Below are 22,328 nucleotides of genomic sequence, written 5' to 3'. Positions count from 1 at the left end.
TCGGAAATTTGTATTAATACATTAAAGGTTGAATTAAAGTCATGTAAAATGAGCGACATCATCACAACAATATACACATCTATGTAATATGTGTCACGTTTTGTGTGAATGTGTTTACTGAAGAATCTATATTTCTAAGATGCTGAAATCTTAGTAGATTTATCATTAAACCCAAATGATCTAGCGGTAAGCATACAAGTTTTACTTGTTTAAATTGTTAATAATTGAAGATGAAATTTCAAATCAATAGAATAAGTCATTTTTATACAATTCCATATTTAATTACTGAATTGTCAAGATTTCACAAGATGATAGGGGTATACTAATAATGTTAATAACCGCTTTATTCATTATGGTCATCTGATTTTTAAAGAAAAGAAATATATTAAAAAGCTTTTCCTGCCATTCACCTTTATCCACAAAAATATGCCGACTATATCTGTTACTATAATATTTTTTCATTTTATATGAATAGATTTGCTTAACCCAATAAATTTAAAGAAATCACCATTCTATTCCTTACAAGACAGACAAAGAGAAAAATATACCGACCGTAAAGTTTTTCAGTTTGAATTTTATTGATCGTAAGATAATTAATTAGAATCACCGTTTGAAACCTGGAAGCACTGAACGGCCCTTTTGTCCTATTGCGGAACTCCTCAGAAGTGCGCATCCACGATCCCGCTCGTGAGACTCGAACCCAGGGCCTGCAGCCTCGCGCGCGAGCGCCTAACCTACTGCACCGCTGAACCGGCCGGCATCCAATGGTGTTAGTGTCTAATATAAACCAATCCATGAAATTGTGTGGCCAGCACTGGATGGTCGTTTCGTCCCATTGTGAGACTCCTCAGCAGTGCTCAACTGCGATCCCGCCTCCCCAGCGAGATTCAATCCCAGGACCTATATCACAGCGCTTAACCACAAAACCGCTTCTGATATCAAAAGATTTATTGTTAATTATTTAACCAAATAATAAATTTTAAGATAGAAATCAAACATGTGACCACCTATTCACAATTATCTGACTGTTATATTCATAACCTTATAAATGTTAGTAAACTGGTTGAATACAATGAGTTGATTGACTTGCCAGTAGTATAATCAATCCAACTAGGGTCAAATCAAAATATTGCGAGAAATATTTGTAAGAAAAACCCATGAAATCAATGTATCTTGTCAATGGTTAGTTCTATATTTTTGGTTTATGTATATTATATCTTAGCACAAAATTACAGAGTTACTAGGTACAATAGAAAAACCATACTCTAATACTTCATCTACAAAATATTCGTTAATTGTTCCTGTATTTCCATACCAATACCGTTCACCCCTTCTCGATCTTTTCAATCTTCTGCTGTCAGATATTCTATTCCTGACTCTCGTTATATACTACTTATGTCGATATAAGTAGTACACACTACATATTTATCTGACTTTGAATTTACGTGCGTTAAACCATCTGTCTGTATACCTTATATTATCATTAAGTGGTTATAAGGTATTTGAGTTCCCACTAATAATCTATTAGTATACTGCGTTCATTAAACCAGATTTAATCAAATTGTTTTAAACTACACAGCAACAACGTTTATTTTCAAAGAAATCTATGGTTAAACACTTAAAAACGTCGTAATTCATTTACAGTCTCTATGTCTATAACTATGTCTATACCTATGAGGTTATATGTATGAAATTGATTTATTAACTTGTTATTATCAATTCTGATTATCATCAATTAGTGATTGTAAAATACATTTATATACTGATTAGTTCCAAATGAACATTTTCTGACTTTTCTTATTATTATCTTTTAAAGTTCTTAGCCTTTTGGTAATTGGTGCTGTACGTTTTGTGCCAGTTGGATTTTGTACATATATATTTGGTTATACAATATCTGCTTATTCATGTAAGTTATCAAAATGTTCAATACAATACAATGACAATTTTAATATCAATGGTTAAGATCATGAGTCAGTTGAAGCTAGATCACCATGGAAAACCTGGAAGCACTGGACGGCCAACTCGTCCTATTGTGGGACTCCTCAGCAGTGCGCAACCACGACCTCGCCCCCTGCGAGATTCGAACCCAGAACCTACTGGTTTCGCGCGTGAGCACAATTTTAATAGTTGAATTTATGAGTCTATTAAAGTTACACTACTATGGTAAACCTAGAAAAACACTGGATGGCTGTTTTTTTTTAGTATGCGACCAGTAGAGTTCAACCGTATATGTTGTAGAAGTAGTTACTCACTGAAGACAATGATGAATGGTGGGACAATTTCATGGATTGGTTGAAGTTAGATATTAACACCGTTAGATACCGGCTCAGTAGTCTAGAGTTTAGGCGTTCACCCATGAGACTGATAGGTTCACGGTTTGAGTCTCTCATGCGAAATTTTAGATGGGCACTATTGAAAAATCTCGTTCTAGGACGAAACGGCCGTTCAATGTTTTTCTAGGTTTACCATGGTTATCTAACTTTAATTGACTCATGAATTCAACTATTAACTAACAATACTTCATTTCGTTACAACACTAGTAATCATAAGGTGTAATAGTGTTTTTTATTACAATAAGATGTATTCATTTGATACTTACTACCATATTGATAATTATTGCTTTGACATTGTACTGATAGACTAAGACCATTGTCTTGTTTCTATACAGAATAATAATGAATATAAAATTAAATTTCAAATATGTAACAATTATATAATGTACAGTTACAAAGTTATTTATAAGGCTAGAGGTTGGAGAGCAGACAAGAGAGAGAGAGAGGGTGAGCGAGAGTGAGTGAGTGAGTGAGTGAGTATGAGAGGAATGTATGTACAGAGATGTGATGTCATTTGATTATAGTTGATAGGGTTTTTTTTCTTCTTTCAATTTGTCGGCAATAAAAATTAAAGATAACATCAAAGTTAGAAAGTAATACCAATATAATTAAAGTGTTTAACCATAAAGAAAGTAAAGGATAGTTGGATTGATGACTAGAACGATACACAAGTAAGACTTATGGTATATACTAAGTAAAAGATGTATTTATAAAATATATAAATGATTATACTGTTGACAATCAATGAATGAATAATACTGTTGAAGTGAATAATAGTTATACATGGAAAATAGGCTAAATAAATTGATTTTTGATTGGTTGGATATTATTCATTCAATTCTCAATGTAGACAACAACATGGATCTAGGTAAATCTGACTAATGATTTCTAAATAAAGCAAAATACGCATACACACACAATTTATTACTAATCACAATCTAGTTTAGGTGATTAGGTAACAAAAAAGATTAAAACATTGAAAAGTTCATTGATTATTCTGTTGTCTGGAATCAGTTATTGTTATTTTCGAAATTGAGAGGATGAAAAGCGAATATCCGGCGCTTTAACCGGGTTGGTAGAAATCGAGGATCCCCCTAGTGAAGTTGGAAAACCCTGATTCCAAACGAATGTTCCACACGGTCTCCAGGATCCTAAGGGAACAAATGGCGTATGAATCAATTATTGGTTACCGTCTACCATGGGACTGCATCTCCTCACGATGCTCCACTGCCTTGTGGATCAAACCTTTGGGTCGAAGGCTCCGAGTGTGACTCCCTAAGAAAACCACCTGCTTCGGTCCGGAAACCCCGGCAGTATCACAGCCCACACATAAATCAAGTGACTTATGTAGCACATGTGCATGCCGTGCTCCTTGATACCAATATTTATGTGTTCAAATAAATAAATAATGAAAATCCAAACGGACAGTATTAGCTACCTATTGACTATTAGTAATATATACCCTTACTTATTTCACAAGCTCTCGAAATTCCTCAGAATGGTCGAAAGTGAAAACAAAAAGGGTGAATATCCAGAACTTTAGTCGGTTTGGTCGACATGGAAACTCCCCGCAGTATGGTTGGGAAACCCTGATACCAAACCATTAGTGAACACGGGCTTCAGAACAAAAGACATACGACAGATGGTGTATGAACCGATTATCGGTTACCGCCCTCTCCTAAAGCTACTTTAGCACCTCGTGGTTTTAGCCTTTACGTCAAAAATTCAGGGGCGTTGACCCCTCAGAAAATCCAAGTCGTCTAAGAAATACTATGCTGACTTTGTGTGGGACATAAAATCCTTTGGTTCCTGGTTGCATCAGATTTAACATGAATTAAGCAAACTGAACACCCTAAAAACACAGTTTTTTAGTTAGATCAATATGTATAGGTGAACAATATTGTTTTAAGTCAGATCTTCACCAAACCTAACTCTAGTACATTCTAGTTATATTTGTATGGATATATAAAGATTAAACAATATATTCTCAGCAATCAGATTTACATATGAAATACATAACAAATCGCGTTGCCTTGAAGTTTTGTTAAAAACAAAGGGGAACAACTCTATCATTAGAATTGTATATGATATTACACACGGTTCTTTAGGTTTTACCTATTTGTTACAAGAGAAAAGTAGTTAGATGCTTGACCAATAGAGCTGAGAAGACATTTTCAGATGACGCAATAAATGGGTTACGCTTAAGGGTTCCGAAGAAATCTATTCAAGTAGTAAATGATAAAATAATTCCATCGACAGCTAACGTGAAACTACTCTCCCTGACGCTACAAAACAACAGAAATACAGTCATTTATATATAATGAGATTGTTTAAAAAGAGATGATTGTGAATCTTTCTTTGACTTGTTTACAAATATTCCATTATTACATCATAACAGTTTTGTTCTACTCTTTCTTTCCATGAAATATCTTATTACATCTCTTTATTTTGACTGTCTTCCGGATTAGTAATCCCATTTTGATTGACTGAACTTTATTCATTACATTACCCTTTATGAATGGCAAAGATAATTAAAATAACCCATAGTGTTGGTGGAGAAGATTTGTAGCTCAGGTGGATGATTTTGGTGGAGTTTTGTTCTCTGAGCTGGATGGTTTGGTCGTGGAGCTTTCATCGTTCTTCTGAACGACATCATCAGCACAAACTTCAGATAGAAGTGAAGTGTTCGAATTTCTCCATATGTGTTTCACAGCTTGTTCTGTGCACCTCGATGTTGATTGGTTCTTGTTGACCTGAAGTTTGTGCTGATGATGTCGTTCAGAAGAACGATGAAAGCTTAATGACCAAACCATCCAGCTCAGAGAACAAAACTCCACCAAAATAACCCATAGTGTCATTGAATAAGAAAAAGAGAATTCAGCGAAGAAAATTTTCTTTTCGACGAAATCATTTACTTAAGCTGTACATTCGTATATATAGTTATGTGGAAAATGTATGTTTATAGGAGGATAGAAAAAATTGCATCACCAAAATGGATTCGAGAATAAATAACAAATGAGGTTAACATACTAATCAAGGGGTAAGGGAGAACAAAATTTATGGGTCAGATAATAGTCCAATTGACAGATATGAAGAAAAACGACAAAACAACAAAGGTCATAACAATAAACTGAATGATAGTCAAGAAAACTTGTACAAGGTAATAATAATAAATGATTAGAGTTTAAAGTGCAAAGTAGTAATAATAAAAGTAATAATAAAAGTGCATTAAAAAAAACCCACCTAGAAACATACCCATTAAGGGAATTAGGGCCAAGGTAGGATGAGAGGTTGGACAAATCGTTTCTGCACGCAAAGTTCAGGCTTTAGTTTGTGGATTGCCAATGCCTCTGCGGTGCATAAAATATTGATTCGAACCCCCTTCGATCCAGTTCCTTTGACTCTGTAAACTATTTTAAACGAAGAGTCTTTTGGAGCGATATGTCCACAGTTGATTAAGTGCTCCTGTATAGAACTCGTGATTGTTTTTCGCTCCCCTTTCAAGAGCCAAGCCGGATAATGTTCCGAGATGCGTTTGGATAGTGATCACCTTGTGCGGCCTATGTAACATGCCCCACATGAGCAAGTAAATTTATAGATACACATTGAAGTGGCCCAAAGCGAAAGTCCTTAACACACCCCAGAATGGTAGGTCGGCTAGAGAAGATGATTCGAAGCTTCGCTGCGTGGAATGTTTTATTCAATGATTTCGAAATCCGTTTATTTAGGATTTCAGCAGCCGTACCTCCCTTAAATTCCATATTCATAAATAGAGTTTTTTTCTCTACTGTCAATGCTTTGTCATGAAGTCTAGGTACCAAGTTTCTATCGATGGATTATTACTTTTATTATTACTACTTTGCACTTTAAACTCTAATCATTTATTATTATTACCTTGTACAAGTTTTCTTGACTATCATTCAGTTTATTGTTATGACCTTTGTTGTTTTGTCGTTTTTCTTCATATCTGTCAATTGGACTATTATCTGACCCATAAATTTTGTTCTCCCTTACCCCTTGATTAGTATGTTAACCTCATTTGTTATTTATTCTCGAATCCATTTTGGTGATGCAATTTTTTCTATCCTCCTATAAACATACATTTTCCACATAACTATATATACGAATGTACAGCTTAAGTAAATGATTTCGTCGAAAAGAAAATTTTCTTCGCTGAATTCTCTTTTTCCTATTCAATGGCAAAGAGTTTGATCAACTTCTTTCTGTCACATTTTGTCGATAATACTCAGTTAGTTGATAGAACAAAGATTCGGAGTAATTTGTCGTTTATCTACTATCTTTTCTCATAGGGTTTCATCTTGTCTCTTACACGTAGCAGAAGCTAAAGGGATTCGAGCTAATAACTCAGGTTTTTGTGTTCATAATAAATTTGTAACCATCTTATATCTTCCTTGATCGAGATAGCCATAAAAAATGATTTTACTTATTTTCCAAACCCTTTGTCCTCCCATTTGTCTCCACCACTTTTTCACAAAATTATTTCCGTGTCTACTTTTCCAAATCTTTGCCTTACTTCCTGCTAAAAAAACATTGATTCAAGCCTTTATAATTGTTTTAACAACTAGTACAACTATCATTACACTATCCACTGTTATCAATAACTCATAAATCGCCTTGACTAGTTTAATATTTTAATATATACTTACTTACTTACTTACGCCTGTTACTCCTCGTGAAGGAGCATAGGCCGCTCACCAGCATTCTCCATCCAACCCTGTTCTGGGCAATCCTTTCTAGCTCCTTCCAGTTGTTATTCATCCTTTTCATATCTGATTCTGTTTTCCGACGTAATGTGTTATTTGGCCTTCCTCTTTCCCACTTCCGCCTGTAGCTCTTCTAGAGTTTCTACCGGTCTCAAGCCTGGGTAAAGGAGGAGGGTTGGGCATGGGGTTAGCGACCCCATCCCGTAGAAAGCTAACTTGCTAAAAAACGTTAACCATAAAAGATAATTTTCATATATACATAAAAATATTACTGTTTATGCGAATGAAGCCTGATTAAGATCTTACAGAAACCAATATTCTTAGGCAGAGATAGATGTTGGTTAACAGTGGAATTCAAGGTGTTCATTTCATCTTACTGAAGATTTGTCAGCTGAATATTCCCTCTTAGCCATTATTCATATCTGCTTAAGAATACTTTTTGATTTAATAATAATATCAAGGCAAATAGTATAGAATGCACATATTATCAAAACAGACTAATCAATATTAATCCTAATCACCAGTTACGTAATCTAAGCAATCAATAAACATTATTGGTGAGACTCTGATTTATAGACGACCTTTGAACGAATCTTAAGTGACCTTGAGCATATTAGCCAATCAGCAAACAGTCAGCATAGAGTAAAAATATGTAATAAAAAACCAAGGCAATAAAGTGGATACACTTCTTATAGGTGGTTCAAAAACGTGTCAAGGTTAGAAAAAGTTTCAGAGGTTCTAAAATCGTAATGCATGCAGTAGAGGAAATCATCCATACGGCAACAGAATAGTCGGCCTCTGGCGCCATGATAAGGTCACAAAAATTCTTTCGGCCTCAACCACATAGCTTCAGTATTGTTTGTATGCACTCCGGTTGTTGAGTACATAAAATGCCACTTGTGGATAACGACACGATGCACATAACCAACCTATGTAGGAGTCTGTACGCTCTCCAAACATCCGTATATATTGTAGTACCTGGCTGCAGACAGGTATTATTATCTAGTTCGCAATAATTGTCGTAAATTGCCTTAGTTAGAAATTATATATGAGGTTTTCATCACGAACTGACATCATCTATAATGCCAGAAATTTATTTAGCCAAATGGATGAAAGGTTTTCGCGTTAAAATCCGAGATCTATTATCTTATGCTTGATTGATTCGTCCACAAGTTATAGTCCAACCGTTTTATTTGTTATAGCCGCTCAATTATCACGTTTTGTACAAAATTCCCTGTGAACCGATCGTACGTTAGCATTAAGCACTGAAGTTGGTGCCGTAACCTTGAAATCTCTATAACGCTTCTGATTGGCTCACCCATAAATTAGAGTCTCGCCACATTATTAAAGCAGAAATTTCAATTTACTTTCAAATGTTGTTTATTTTCTATTAAAATCTTAATTCATAACATAAAATCAATAAAAAATTATTTATCATAATGTTGTTTCTCTTTTCTTCTCTTTTTTTGTTTCTAATCAACATTCAATTATGACAAATTGTTGCTATGTGATATTAGTACTGATGATTTTTTTAATTGTTCGTCTATGGATTCATATTATGAGTTTGAATTATGCATATTGGTGGAAAAATGATGTATTCAATCAAAGTCATTTATTAAGTCATGTAACATTTACAATTATCCTATGCATTTGTTTATTTATTTTAGTAAGTTATATTAATATACATATTTTGTTTCTGGTTAGCGTTTTTTTTTGGTGAGTTAGTTTTCTATGGGGTGGGGTCGCTAACCTTATGCCCGACCCTCCTCCTTTGTAGCCGGGCTTGGGACCGGTAGTAACTCTAGAAGAGCTACATGCAGAGTTACATATATATATATACTCATTTATATTTATAATACACTTCAGTGATTTGTTTTACATAACAGATTGTAGTACTTTTCTTCATGTTTGACATTTATAAATGGCGTCTATGAACAGATGGATACCTCAGAGTTGTCTATATTTATGTGATTTTAGTATTTATCTATAATACGTAACAGTAAAATTCAAGATACATATTGTATACGATTTTGGACAGACTGATTACTCGCCTGAGTTCCTGTTTTACTAAACAGTTTTCAAAGTCTGATACTGATATATGTTTCCTATATGTGAAGTCTATCAACGATTGAATTAAAAAAATGAAGTATGATTAGGAAGTTTATATTAGGTAACTTGAATTGAGATATATTTACGACACAATCATTAACATAGATATGTAACTTAAAAAAAATTAAGTCAGATTTTCAAACAAAACATTAGACGGAGGAAACACAAAGAAACAGGGTATTCTTAAAAGCATAATACTCTGGTAACTCATCGGCCAATAGACATTTCGAAAATGACTTAATATATCAACCAATAAAGGAAAGGATAAATATCTCCAAGATCAGACATTAGATCAGAGGTAAAAACGATCAAAACAAATATGTAAACAACGGTCACGCACCGATATCTGATCGTGAAACCTTCATAATCTTTCTCAACAGCATCATCAGCACACACTTCGACAAGAAATGAGTAATCTAAAATTACTCAACAATTGACCAGTTTCTTATTCTGTTGACCTAGAATTTGGTTGGTTGTCGTCCATTGGTGTGTGGCCGTTGTTTACATATTTGTTTTGATTGTTTTTACCTCTAATCTAATGTCTGATCTTGGAGTTATTTACCCTTTCCTTTATTGGTTAATATATTAAGTCATTTTCGAAATGTCTATTGGCCGACGAGTTACCAGAGTATTATGCTTTTAAGAATACCCTGTTTCTTTGTGTTTCCTCTGTCTAATGTTTTGATGTTTTCTCAATCGAAGTTATGTTCATAATTTTCCGCATGGATTGATGAAGTTTAACCCCTAGCTGATGTTTATGTAGACGTAGACATAGAGAGCAGTCACTTTGTCCCCAACATCTCAAAAGTGTAGTTGAAAATTACATAAACTATTATATTGGTTGATATTTAATGCTTGGATGTATTAGAAGTTATATTAAACTTGATTGTTCTGTAGAACAGTGAAATTCTAACATTGAAGGTTACTTGGCTAAAGCTATTACATTATTCAGCATACCACACTCCACTGTTTCATGCTTTTGAATCTAATAACTATACGTTAATGTCATCATTTTATTTATCGAACAAAATCCTCACATTTTTCAATTCTTTTAAAGAATGGATAAAACCACTGAACTCAGAATACATAAAATAATAAAAATCATCCACCTGAACTATGAATCTTCTTCCTCATTTTATAATTCAATAAACAAGTACATTTACATATTTATTTAAATACACAAAACATTGGTACAAGGGAGTATAAAATATATTTGCGACACACTTCCTCATTCAATTTGTATGAGGTCTGCAACACTGCCCGGTCGCTCAGACGAGGCAGATGGTTTTCTTAAGGAGTTACTCCCCGAGTCTTTGACCTAAAGGTCTAATCCACAAGACAGTAGCCATTCGTTTCCTCAGGATCCTGGAGCCTATGTGCACCATTGGTTTGGAATCAGGATTTTTCAACTCCTTTAAGCCCTCCATATCCACAGACTTTATTAAAGCAACGGGTATTCACATCTCGTCCTCTAGATTTCGTAAAAAGACAATCTTGCTGCAAAAGGACATTGAGTAAAAAATTTCCTGGCAGTGACTGCATACACGTGACCATGTAAGAAACACTTCAAGAGTGATAGCGAGCTCTCATCACTCTCAGTTGTACTAGCACATTTCTATACTAGTTTGATGATGAATCATTATCTTTGAACAAGAAGGATCATATGCAGATATAAATGCGACGATTAACGAAGCAATGGACGCATCCCTACAATTCAACAACACATGCATCTTAAAACAACTGTCTATCAAATAACATCAAAGTCACAATATTCAATACGAACGTCAACACAGTTCTACTATACGGAGATGAAACTTTATGAACTACTACAACCATCATCAAAACAATACAAGTATTTATAAATTATTGTCTACACACGATACTCAACATCCATTCTCCGAATACCAACAGCAACAAATCAGAATAGGAAATTAGGAAAGACTATGGAAGTGGATAGGACATACATTACTGAAATCATCAAACTACATCACGAAGCAATCCCTAACATGGAATGCTGAAGAGAAGCAAACAATTGGAAGGTCAAAGAATAAATTACGTTGAGAAATAGAAACAGTTATGAAAAGAATGAATAACAACTGAAAAGAACTGGAAAGGATTGTTTGGGTCAGGTTTGGATGTAGAGTGTTGGTGGTTGGCCTATAGTCCTCTAGGAGGAATAACAGGCGTAAGTAAGTAAGTAAGTTGGTGATGAATATTTCAAGAACAAGAGATAATATTCAACTCTATTCATTGTATACTAATAGTAATAAGATTTCAAATGACAAACAAACTAGTTCCAACCTAAATATTTCAACTAGAAAAAAAAAGTTATTTAATTTGTTGTTATGCATTTTTAATGTATCCACCTTTTCGTTGTTCTTGTTTTTGTTTTTTTGTTTCTTTTTTTCCTTCACCATAATTTCTATCCATTAGATATGCATCATTTGTTTAAATTCATCATTGAGAAATTCAACAAGTCAATGGCAAAGTACAATACAATTTATTGTTGAAGCATTATTTGTATTATTATCAGATTGTTTAACTGAATTATATGGATTCATAATCATTATATTAATCATAATAATGATAGGAAATAGTTTATTATGCTTTCTATCTGTATATAGTTTATTACATATATTTGCTATGGGTAAGTTTCATCATATCAACATGTGGTATTATTAAATTATTTCTTGATAAAGTGATAGAAGAGCCTAGTTTGACACAGATTTGTGTGTGTGTGTATATATATAGGTACTTTCCAGAAGGGTGTATCTATATTCTTAAGATGACTGATGCTTCGCCACCACCACCCTTTAAAATCTAATTATGAGATGGTGGAGAAGATTTGTAGCTCAGCTGGATAATTTTGATGGAGTTTTGTTCTCTGAGCTGGATGGTTTGGTCATTAAGCTTTCATCGTTCTTCTGAACGACATCATCAGCACAAACTTACGATTCTTGGTTCTTATGAGAATCAATCAACGTCAAGGTGTACAGAGCAAGCTGTGAAACGCATATGGAGAAATTCGATCACTTCACTTCTATCTGAAGTTTGTGCTGATGATGTCGTTCAGAAGAACGATGAAAGCTTAATGACCAAACCATCCAGCTCAGAGAACAAAACTCCATCAAAATCTACGTAGCCATCATTCACATTATCTTTAAGGATACAAGTGTTTAAATTGATAGATATATATCTAATCTAAACTGTGATATATTACTTTTTAAGAGTTTACAATAAAGTTGATATTCAAAAATTGTTCAATGGTAACATTTACAGTAACAGTAATATTGTTATTCTATCGTGATTGAATTTGCGAATAATCTGTAAAATCTATCAATAAATGACAGATATAATTGATAAACTGCTAATCAGAAAGATTAGGGTTTCAAGATGTTATTCAAGGAGTATAATCCAGTTAAATACATTTGGAAAGAGAAGAAAGAAAGGGACATGAAGAAGTCAAAAGACTAGAATTTAGGAGAACACAAAGAGTGGATGCACCTGCGCCATTGCAAATGATTTTGAGCAATGTTATTCAACATCTCTAACCATCGGTTGCTATCATCTCGCGGTCCCCAACCAGGTAGTCTACACCTACCAATATGACTCAGTCCACTTGTCAGTGACTTCATGGATTTGTGCTATGTTTGGTCTGGACGCCCCTAGCTTTCTTCCAACCTACTCCTATACAACAAAACATCGCACGTCGATGCAGTCAGTGGTCGGGGTTATCTAACACGTGTCCCAGCCATCTCAACTGATGAAGTTTCATTATTTCATCAATTGATTTGCCACCCTTACCTACTACCCGTTTCCTAACAACCAATTTACTTATCCGGTGGTCCCAGGATATACGAGTGATGTTTCGAAGACATCTATGATCGAATACTAGTAACCTACGAACATCCTCTACTCTTACCGGCCATGTTTCACTGCCATAAAGTAGGACGGAACTAACTGCTGCACAGTAAACCCGTCCTTTGGTTGGTAGACGGATATCTCGCCTACGCCATAAATGATGCAAGTCGGCAAAAGCTAGTCGAGCCTTCTGTATCCGTGCTGAGATTTCGTCACACACCAGACCACAAGGGCTGATGAGACTTCCAAGATAAGTGAAGCGATCGACACGCTCAACTACTTCACTCCCTATCATTAGTTCAGGTGTTAATGCAAGCCAATCCTGAAGTGACATTTTGCATCTTGAGGGGGAGAATCGCATCTCGAACATGCTTCCATTGTTGCTTATAGTGGTCAGAAGACTCAGCATTTTGTCAGAGTTTTCACCAAATAGAACTATGTCATCGGCATATTCTAAGTCAAATATTAAAGGTAGTTAGATTCAGGAAATCGTGCATCTGGGTCTTGTCGTGGTAGGCATTTATAACTAAGATTTATTGACATATCTGAGCACAATAATAGTTTTAAATAGATTCTAAACCACACCTATCATTGTTACAATCTGTGACCCTACCTTACTATGATTGACTTTGTGTACAAATCAAATGTTTAATAGATAACCATCAACCAGTATGAAATGTTTTTGGTTTAGTTGTGTTCTCTGAGTTGAATAGTTTGGTCATGCAGCTTTCATCCATGTGAGTTACAAATCTTCTCAACCACCAATACGAAATGTATTCCTTATACTTCACATTGATCACATTGATCTTAAGTTGAATAACAGTCTAAACAAGTTACATGTTTAGTCTATTATTTTTAAATAAATTTACTTATGTACATAGTTATATTTGTATTAGTTTTGTAGTCAACTATTAATCCAAGTTTATCTTTCTTCATATTCAATAGTAGTTCTTGTATTTTATAAGATAAAGTTAAATAAATATAATCTATTTGTTTATAACTACCATGGTGATTTACCTCAAATTACTTCATACATACATACATACCCACATACATACATACATACATACATACATACATACATACATACATACATACATACATACATACATACATACATACTACATACATACATACATACATACATACATACATACATACATACATACATACATACATACATACATACATACGTACATACATACATACATACATACATACATACATACATACATACATACATACATACATACATACATACGTACGTACGTACATACATACATACATACCTACATACATACATACGTACATACCTACATACCTACATACATACATAAGTCATACATACACACATACATGCAATTTATTATAAGATATAAGACAAGTGTGAATTTCTATTATAATCTGTGTTACGTAGATGTATTTCCTGTACGACTAATTATATTATGATAGCTATAAAATGAATAGAAATCAGTTGAAGAAAACTGTAGTCTTTCATACTACTTAATTTATATCAGTATTAAGTATGTTTATCTATTATGATTGTTTCCATGATCAGTGATTGAAGTCATTGTGTGACATGACTTAGAATCGATCATAGTGGCCCAGATAGATTTAGTTTTTATCTTAACGATTGTTTTGAGTTCCAGTGTTCCTCTATCCATCTTTCTTTTTCTGTCTTTTAGAACCATATTCCTATTGGTGGTTAGACTTTCTCATTGTGATTATTACCATATTGTTTTGATTCCCTCACTATTCAGTGTATTCATTTCATCATGTTGTGTTTAAATGGTACGATAATCTAAGTATCTGTACAACTGTACCATGCTCTATGTTCATTATGCCTAACTTACATACTTAAGCCAACCGCCAACACTCTACATCCAAACCTGACCCAAACAATCCTTTCCAGTTCTTTTCAGTTGTTATTCATTCTTTTCATAACTGTCTCTATTTCTCAACGTAATTTATTCTTTGACCTTCCAATTGTTTGCTTCTCTTCAGCATTCCATGTTAGGGATTGCTTCGTGATGTAGTTTGATGATTTCAGTAATGTATGTCCTATCCACTTCCATAGTCTTTCCTAATTTCCTATTCTGATTTGTTGCTGTTGGTATTCGGAGAATGGATGTTGAGTATCGTGTGTAGACAATAATTTATAAATACTTGTATTGTTTTGATGATGGTTGTAGTAGTTCATAAAGTTTCATCTCCGTATAGTAGAACTGTGTTGACGTTCGTATTGAATATTGTGACTTTGATGTTATTTGATAGACAGTTGTTTTGAGATGCATGTGTTGTTGAATTGTAGGGATGCGTCCATTGCTTCGTCAGTCGTCGCGTTTATGTCTACATCCGATCCTCCTTGTTAATCGATGATGCTTCCCAGATACGTGAAGGGTTCCATATAATCCAGGGTTTCGCCATCAAATGTGACTGAGTTGGTGTTTTCCGTGCTGTATTTGATTATCTTGGTTTTTCCTTTGTGTATGTTGAGGCCTACTGATACAGAGACTGTTGCTACACTAGTTGTCTTCATCTGCATTTGTTCTTGTGTATAGGATAAGAGGGCTAGGTCATCTGAGAAGTCTAAATCGTCTAATTGGTTCTGAGTTGTCTATTGTGTTCGATGTTTTTCCTCAGATGTTGAGCACTTCATAATCCAGTCAACCACCAGAAGAAAGAAGAAGGGGGGGGAGAGTAGACAGACTTGTCTGAATCTCGTAGAAAACTAACTCGCTAAAAAATTCTAATCAGAAGAAAACTACGACTAACTGATCAGCAGAAAATATTCCTTATTTTAAAATGCACCACCATTATCTGCCATTTCTTTTCCAGTTTTAAGCCAACTATATATGTCTTGGATTTTATCAGGATCTAATATAAACTAACTGAAATGACATAGATTTCAATGACATATTTAATGTTTTCTTTTGATTGACATATTATTTATGAATACTTATATAGTATTGTCTTAACAACGAAAGTTTTTTGAATGATTTGATGTAGAAAAAACATTGAAACAATGGCGTCAAATTCTAAATCAATAAGAAAAATCGACTGAATATGAATTTCGGAAAGAATTTACATACTACTAACTAAACCAAAGAAAAAAAGTAGTATAATTTCTAAAGGATTAATATATCAGATATAATTTAACATGGTTCAAAGGAAAGATTGAAGTTTTAAGATTCAACTTCATGATTAATATTTGGTATTATAAGTAACGTTATCAACGTTATCTATTCGTATACCCATTTTTAATGCAGGGTAGTTATTTATTAGAAACAGTGACCAGTTGGAGTTCAATCTCGTCTGCTGTGAGATAGTTAGTCACAGAAGACAGTCGTGGATGTGTCGCTCAATTTCATGCATTAGTTGAAGTTAGACATTAACACTGTTGGATGCCGGCTGGCTCAGTGGCCTAGTGATTAAGCATTCACGCGCATGAAGCGAAAGGTCCTGGTCTCAAATCCCGCGGGCTGGATCGTGGATGTGCACTGCTGAGGAGTCCCACAGTAGAGCGATTTAGCCGTGAACTGCTTCCAGGTTTTTCATGGTGGTCTAGCTTCAATTAACTCACGATTTAAACTGTTAAAATTACTAAAATATCCACAAAACGGTTTTTAATATTTACTTTACAATTGTTTCATTTCATACAGTGTTTTATTGACTGTTAGATACACATATGATATCGTCGTTTGAATCTTCTGTAGGGTTATAGGTGTACAATAATAAGTTGTTCAAAAATAGGATAAAACAGACTTCCAATAACTTTTCCACTTTTGTTTTGTAGTTCTTTAAATAGTATCAGTTTATCCTGAAGATTATCTCCTAATTTACTGACTGTTTGACAGGAACTAAGCATTGTAGAATACTTTTCAGTTAAATCTAACTTCACTAGTACATGTTATATGTAGATACTACTTGGAATTTTTCTTGTAAAATGGTAGTACATTAGAGTTCAGACATTTTTTTTACAGAAAATATATATCAGAAGGGGTTCTGTTGAGATTTTAGAAATTTTAATGGTTGAAATCATGAGTCAATTGAAGCCAGATCACCATGGAAAACCTGGAAGCACTGGACGGCCGTTTCGTCATAGTATGGGACTCCTCAGCAGTGCGTACCTACGATCCCGCACCCCGTGAGATTCAAACCCAGGACCTATCAGTCTCGAGCCAGGCGCTTACCCAGGTTTTCCATGGTGGTCTAGCTTCAATTGACTCATGATTTCAACCAGTAAATATATATGACTAGATTTTATTGGCAGCATACTGATTATTGTAAACTTTAAGCATTGATATGAGATTATGTAATGATTAACTGTAACATTCAAAAAAATAGTGACGCCAGTCATCAGCATTGGATACATTGGATCAAAGTAATTTATATGTCATGTTATCATCACATCTATTCTATCGGAAGTTTGTTGTCTTATACTTACAATACTCTTATATATTTAGAGTTGAATAATCTTCAGTATATTGACTTTATTTATTGTATACTTGACTAAAAATGAACGACAAGTAGAATTTCGTATTCAATTGAATCATTTCAACAAATTTGGATCAAAGTTACTTAATTGAATTATATTATACAATATTGTAAGACTATCACAAAGAGTAATAATGGAAATATTGTTAAAAGATATATTTCTAATTCTACAATGAAATTCATCTTTTGAGCAATTCACCTTTCTTCAATGGATAGTCTATATGTAAAGAGTTTTGTATATATATAGAGGTCATATAAGAGAAAGTAACAGAGTGCCTGGTGAAATCCCTGTACTTTTTAAACATTGTTTGTTTCATAAGCGAAAATGGATAGTGGATAGCAGTGGAATCGTCTTATTTGGGACTCGTCAGATGGATGTACCTGCATCCCAGAGTTGATATCCATTTTGGAACTCGAACCCAGTATCGTTCGCTTCAAACACCATCACGTTATCCACTTAGCTGCCGAGTCCTGATAGCCAAATGCTTGTGCAATGGGGTGAAATTTAATTCACTCGGTATTGTTTTACTTGACTGTTCACATTGATGTTTAGGACTGCAACTGATCAGGCCATATCAAGGCAAGACATACAGTATGCACATATGCCAACAAGATATTGATCAATCGCAGTCCTAAACATCAATGGGAAAATTCAAGTAAACAATACCAAGTGAATTGTTTGTTTTCTTAACTTTGAGTATTTGTTTGTTCGATATCAATAATAATAGTGATGTGTACAGTGTCGGTTTTGGGTCAGATAACCTGGACTAATTGAATGCTGATAATCAGCAGTGAATATGATATTCCTTGATAGTAGATGATCTTTCAAATGTAATATATCTTATAGTAAGGGAAAGGTTTTGTTCATTACATTTATATATATAGGCGTTGTTACATAAAACGTACATTAATATTCATTGGGAAATTGCTTTACATTACTTACACCTGTTACTCCTCGTGGAGAAGCATTAGCCACCCACCAGCATTCTATATCCAACCCTGACCTGAACAATCCTTTTCACTTCTTTCCAGTTGCTATTCATCCTTTTTATGTCTGCTTCTAATTCCCAACAAAGTGTTCTTTGGCCTTCCTCTTGTCCGTTTTCCATCGGGATCCTCGTGAAGCAGTTTGATGATGTCCGCAATGCATTTCCTATCTACTTCAAACGTCTTTTCTTGATTTCCTCTTTAGCTGGGAGCTGATTTGTTCTCTTCCACAGTACGCTGTTCTTGATGGAGATTGCCATCTGTATGTATCTACACTTCCTTGTTGTGATGTGACTATTCAAGCTGTTTTTGAGCATACAATGTTTGAAACTCTTCTGTTGATGTAATCGATTATTGTCAATAACAGAATGGGTTTTGTGGAGATTTTTAGAAATTTCACAAGTTGAAATCATGAGTCAATTGAAGCTAGACCACCATGGAAAACCTGGAAGTACTGGACGGTCGTTTTGTCTTAGTATGGAACTCCTCAGCAGTGCGCGTCCACGACCCCGCACCCCGCGGGATTCGAACACAGGACCTACTGGTTCCGCGCGCGAGCACTTAACCATTAGACCACCGAGCCGGCATCCGATGGTGTTAATGTCTAACTTCAACCAATCCACGAAGTTGTGCCACCGTACACCATTGTCTTCAGTGAGCTGATATCTCACAACAGACCTGGTTGAACTCCACTGGTAACAGCTTCTCACTAGAACTCCTGGAGTATCTCCTGAAGTCAGTCACTAGTGAGCAGTTGATTATTATCAGAATGGGTTTTGTGGAGATTTTTAGAAATTTCACAAGTTGAAATCACTAGTCAATTGAAGCTAGACCACCATGGAAAACCTGGAAGCACTGGACGGCCGTTTCGTCCTAGTATGGGACTATATATATAGTCAATTAATTGTTGATCACTGTAAATAATCATAAAACGTTGTATTTAGTCATTGTGAATATAAAAAACTGGGTTCTTTAAATTATTAAATTAAATTTTGACTTTTAGATTGTTTATTTAACTTGTTTAGTTTAGTTCATCATCTGATGATTTTTGTATGTTGCAGGTGCGAAACCTATTGAAATACATTACATCAGTTATACATCTAATTCGTGCTAAAAAAATTACGAGTTTTATCTTGGCAACAAAACAATTTGATTGAGATCATGAAGAGATTGATGTTAGACCACTATGGAAAACCTGGAAGAACTGGAAAGCCATTTCATCCCAGTATGGGACGTTCCATCATTGCGCATCTACGATCTCGCCGCGCGAGATTCGAACCCTGGGCCTATCAGTCCCGCAAGCGCATAACCTACATCTCTAGAATACTGAGCCGGCATCCGACGGTGTTAATGTCTAACTTCAAACAACCCACGAAATTGCGCGACCGGCTAAATGGTCTAGAGGTTAAGCTTTCGCTCACGAAACTGTTAGGTCTTGAGTTTAAATCCTGTGAGCGGGATTGTGTATACACACTGCTGAAGAGTTCCACAATGGGACGAAACGTCTGTCCAGTGCTTCTAGGTTTTTAATGTTAGTCCAACATCACTCCATTCATGATCTCAATAAAAAAGCAACTGAATAATCTCCATAAAACTATACTGAGAAGAATTCGACATTTTGTACAGAAAAACAAAATGATATATTATTATTCTTTACTCATTTTCTTAGTTGAACCAATTCGATTAAAATTTACTGGATGTTTGGATTTTCGACAAATCGGTTGGATTCAATATGGATTCTTACCTGTATATTTATTATATTGTATATGGATTATTCGTTTTTATTCAAGTTTTTGTCAAATCTTTACAACAATATTCATTTCTAATTGGTAAGTGGATAAATATTTATTGATTATTGTAGAATATTGTACCTTTTAGTAACAATGATAAATTTAAATACAATGATGATGACATTGCGTGCACTATGCTGAGATAAGATGGTGGTTGGAGATAGTCAACAGGAAACCCTGAATCTAGGTTTCGTGCCACTTGGCACTTGTCAACAAGGTGTATGCGTAATCTTGCACTAAGAAGGACCTGACATACATGACATTGATCATCACCCAGTGATCAACAAATTGTAAATACATCTCAGTCCTCCAGAAGTTCAGTGGTAGCCCGGCTAGCTCAGTGGTAACGTCTTTGACTGTGCAGCTGGGTGACACGAGAGTGAATCCGTCAGGAAACATCAGTCCTCTCATGATTACAGGTACACCTTGCTAATGAGGGCCAAGTGGCATGAAACCAAGGTTCAGGATTTCCTGTTGACTACATTCAATCACCATCTTAATGACGATGAAAATAAAATTTTCCCAATCATTTAGTAGTATCTTAATGTATGATGTAATATGTTTAGCGTAGCAATTTGGATGACTCTTCCGGTCTCCCACATTGTACAGGCATTCCATGTACCTAAATTAATGGTTACTCTAGTTGTCAGAAGGGGCATCAGTCTTGTGACTTCCGAAGGAACTCGGTTTTCACCATGAAGTGTCACAACTCTTCTAAATGAAGACCTTCTAACTCCTAGGGCAGAGTTTAAATGGTTTGAATTATTTTTTTCTAGTTAGCGTTTTTTAGCAAGTTAGTTTCCTACGAGATAGATTCGATAACCCCGTGCCAAACCGTCTTCCTTTATCCAGGTTTGGGACCGGCAGTAGCCTCAGAGGGGCTTTAGGCAGAGGTAATATATTTGGTAAGAATATATTTTTTTGGTATTTATCTATAATGAGATAGCTTACTTCTTAAAGTATTGAATTTGAATCGTTTTTCATCTACCCAGCTGTAAATGGCATGACATATTGTTATGACACAATTACACAACGATTAGGATTCGTTACAGTACAGATGACACAATGAGGTCAAAAAGTGAATTAGCACATTTATAGTGAATAAAGATTTGCTATATCTCCAGTTCAATTGATAATAAAACATATTTGTGGTTCAGAAACTTATAGCACAGCATACAGCACAATGTAAACTTGACTGAATGAAACTTCATATGTAATTAAAAGTTTTCTTCTCTAACAAACTTTTGATCAGTCTTAGCTGACATATATACATTCTGTACCGATTAACCAGATACACTCATATTTGTTACAAGTTTATTTTATAGAGTCCCGGTGTGAACATCAGTGATCATCTGATTAACTACATTCATCAACTGACTTTTCTCGATTAAGATCATGAACCGATTGATGTCAGACCACCATTGAAAACCTGAAAAGACTGGACGATTGTTTCGTCCTATTATGGGACTCCTTAGCAGTGCACATCCACAATCCCGCCTCACGATATTCAAATTCAGAGCCTTCAGTCTCTAGCGCGTGAACGCTGAACCTCTAGACCATTGATCCGGCCGGCATTCAATGGTGTTAATTTCTAACCTCAACCACAATAGGACGAAACGGCCGTCCAGCGCTCCCAGGTTTTCAATGATGATCAAAAACTTGAAAATGTCCACAACCCTATACTGGAAATTAAAAAAAAGAAAACTTTTGTTCTAAATGCTCATAAGACTGATGATATCCATGTCAAAATATGCGGGTTTTTTTGTTTGTAATTGAAAGGAGTAATAAAACACAATGTAATAAAAAGAATTTTCTCTAAAAATTGGATACCACAGTTGTGTTTTCTTTTTACTTTTCATTTAATTACTCAAATGAGTCAGATAATTTAGGGCGTTTGCATTTTTGTATTTGAATAATTATGCCAAAACAAAAAGAAATGATCTCTATGACAGATTTGTAACATGGTCTTTATCTTGTAAAATAACCATAGTGATTAATTAATTAATTAATTATTCAGTAAATTATTG

At 34.7% G+C, this 22,328-nt stretch overlaps 1 protein-coding gene across 1 annotated transcript in view; it reads left to right on the top strand.

Moving 5' to 3' along the window:
* Positions 1–21,399, top strand: part of MS3_00010882 (uncharacterized protein) — a gene marked incomplete at both ends in the record, with an annotated part of 42,235 nt that extends 20,836 nt beyond the window's left edge. Inside the window, 5 exons of the mRNA XM_051219289.1 lie at positions 1,817–1,906; positions 8,575–8,723; positions 11,600–11,813; positions 20,181–20,340; positions 21,342–21,399. Of these exons, the coding sequence (XP_051066004.1) occupies positions 1,817–1,906; positions 8,575–8,723; positions 11,600–11,813; positions 20,181–20,340; positions 21,342–21,399 (671 nt within the window). The remainder of the gene's footprint in view (positions 1–1,816; positions 1,907–8,574; positions 8,724–11,599; positions 11,814–20,180; positions 20,341–21,341) is intronic.
* Between the last annotated feature and the right edge of the window lie 929 nt (positions 21,400–22,328).

This window comes from Schistosoma haematobium, chromosome 4 (genome assembly GCF_000699445.3).
Source record: "Schistosoma haematobium chromosome 4, whole genome shotgun sequence".
Lineage (NCBI taxonomy): Eukaryota > Metazoa > Platyhelminthes > Trematoda > Strigeidida > Schistosomatidae > Schistosoma > Schistosoma haematobium.
Note: the sequence above shows the minus strand (reverse complement) of the source record. Positions and strands in the feature narration are given on the sequence as shown.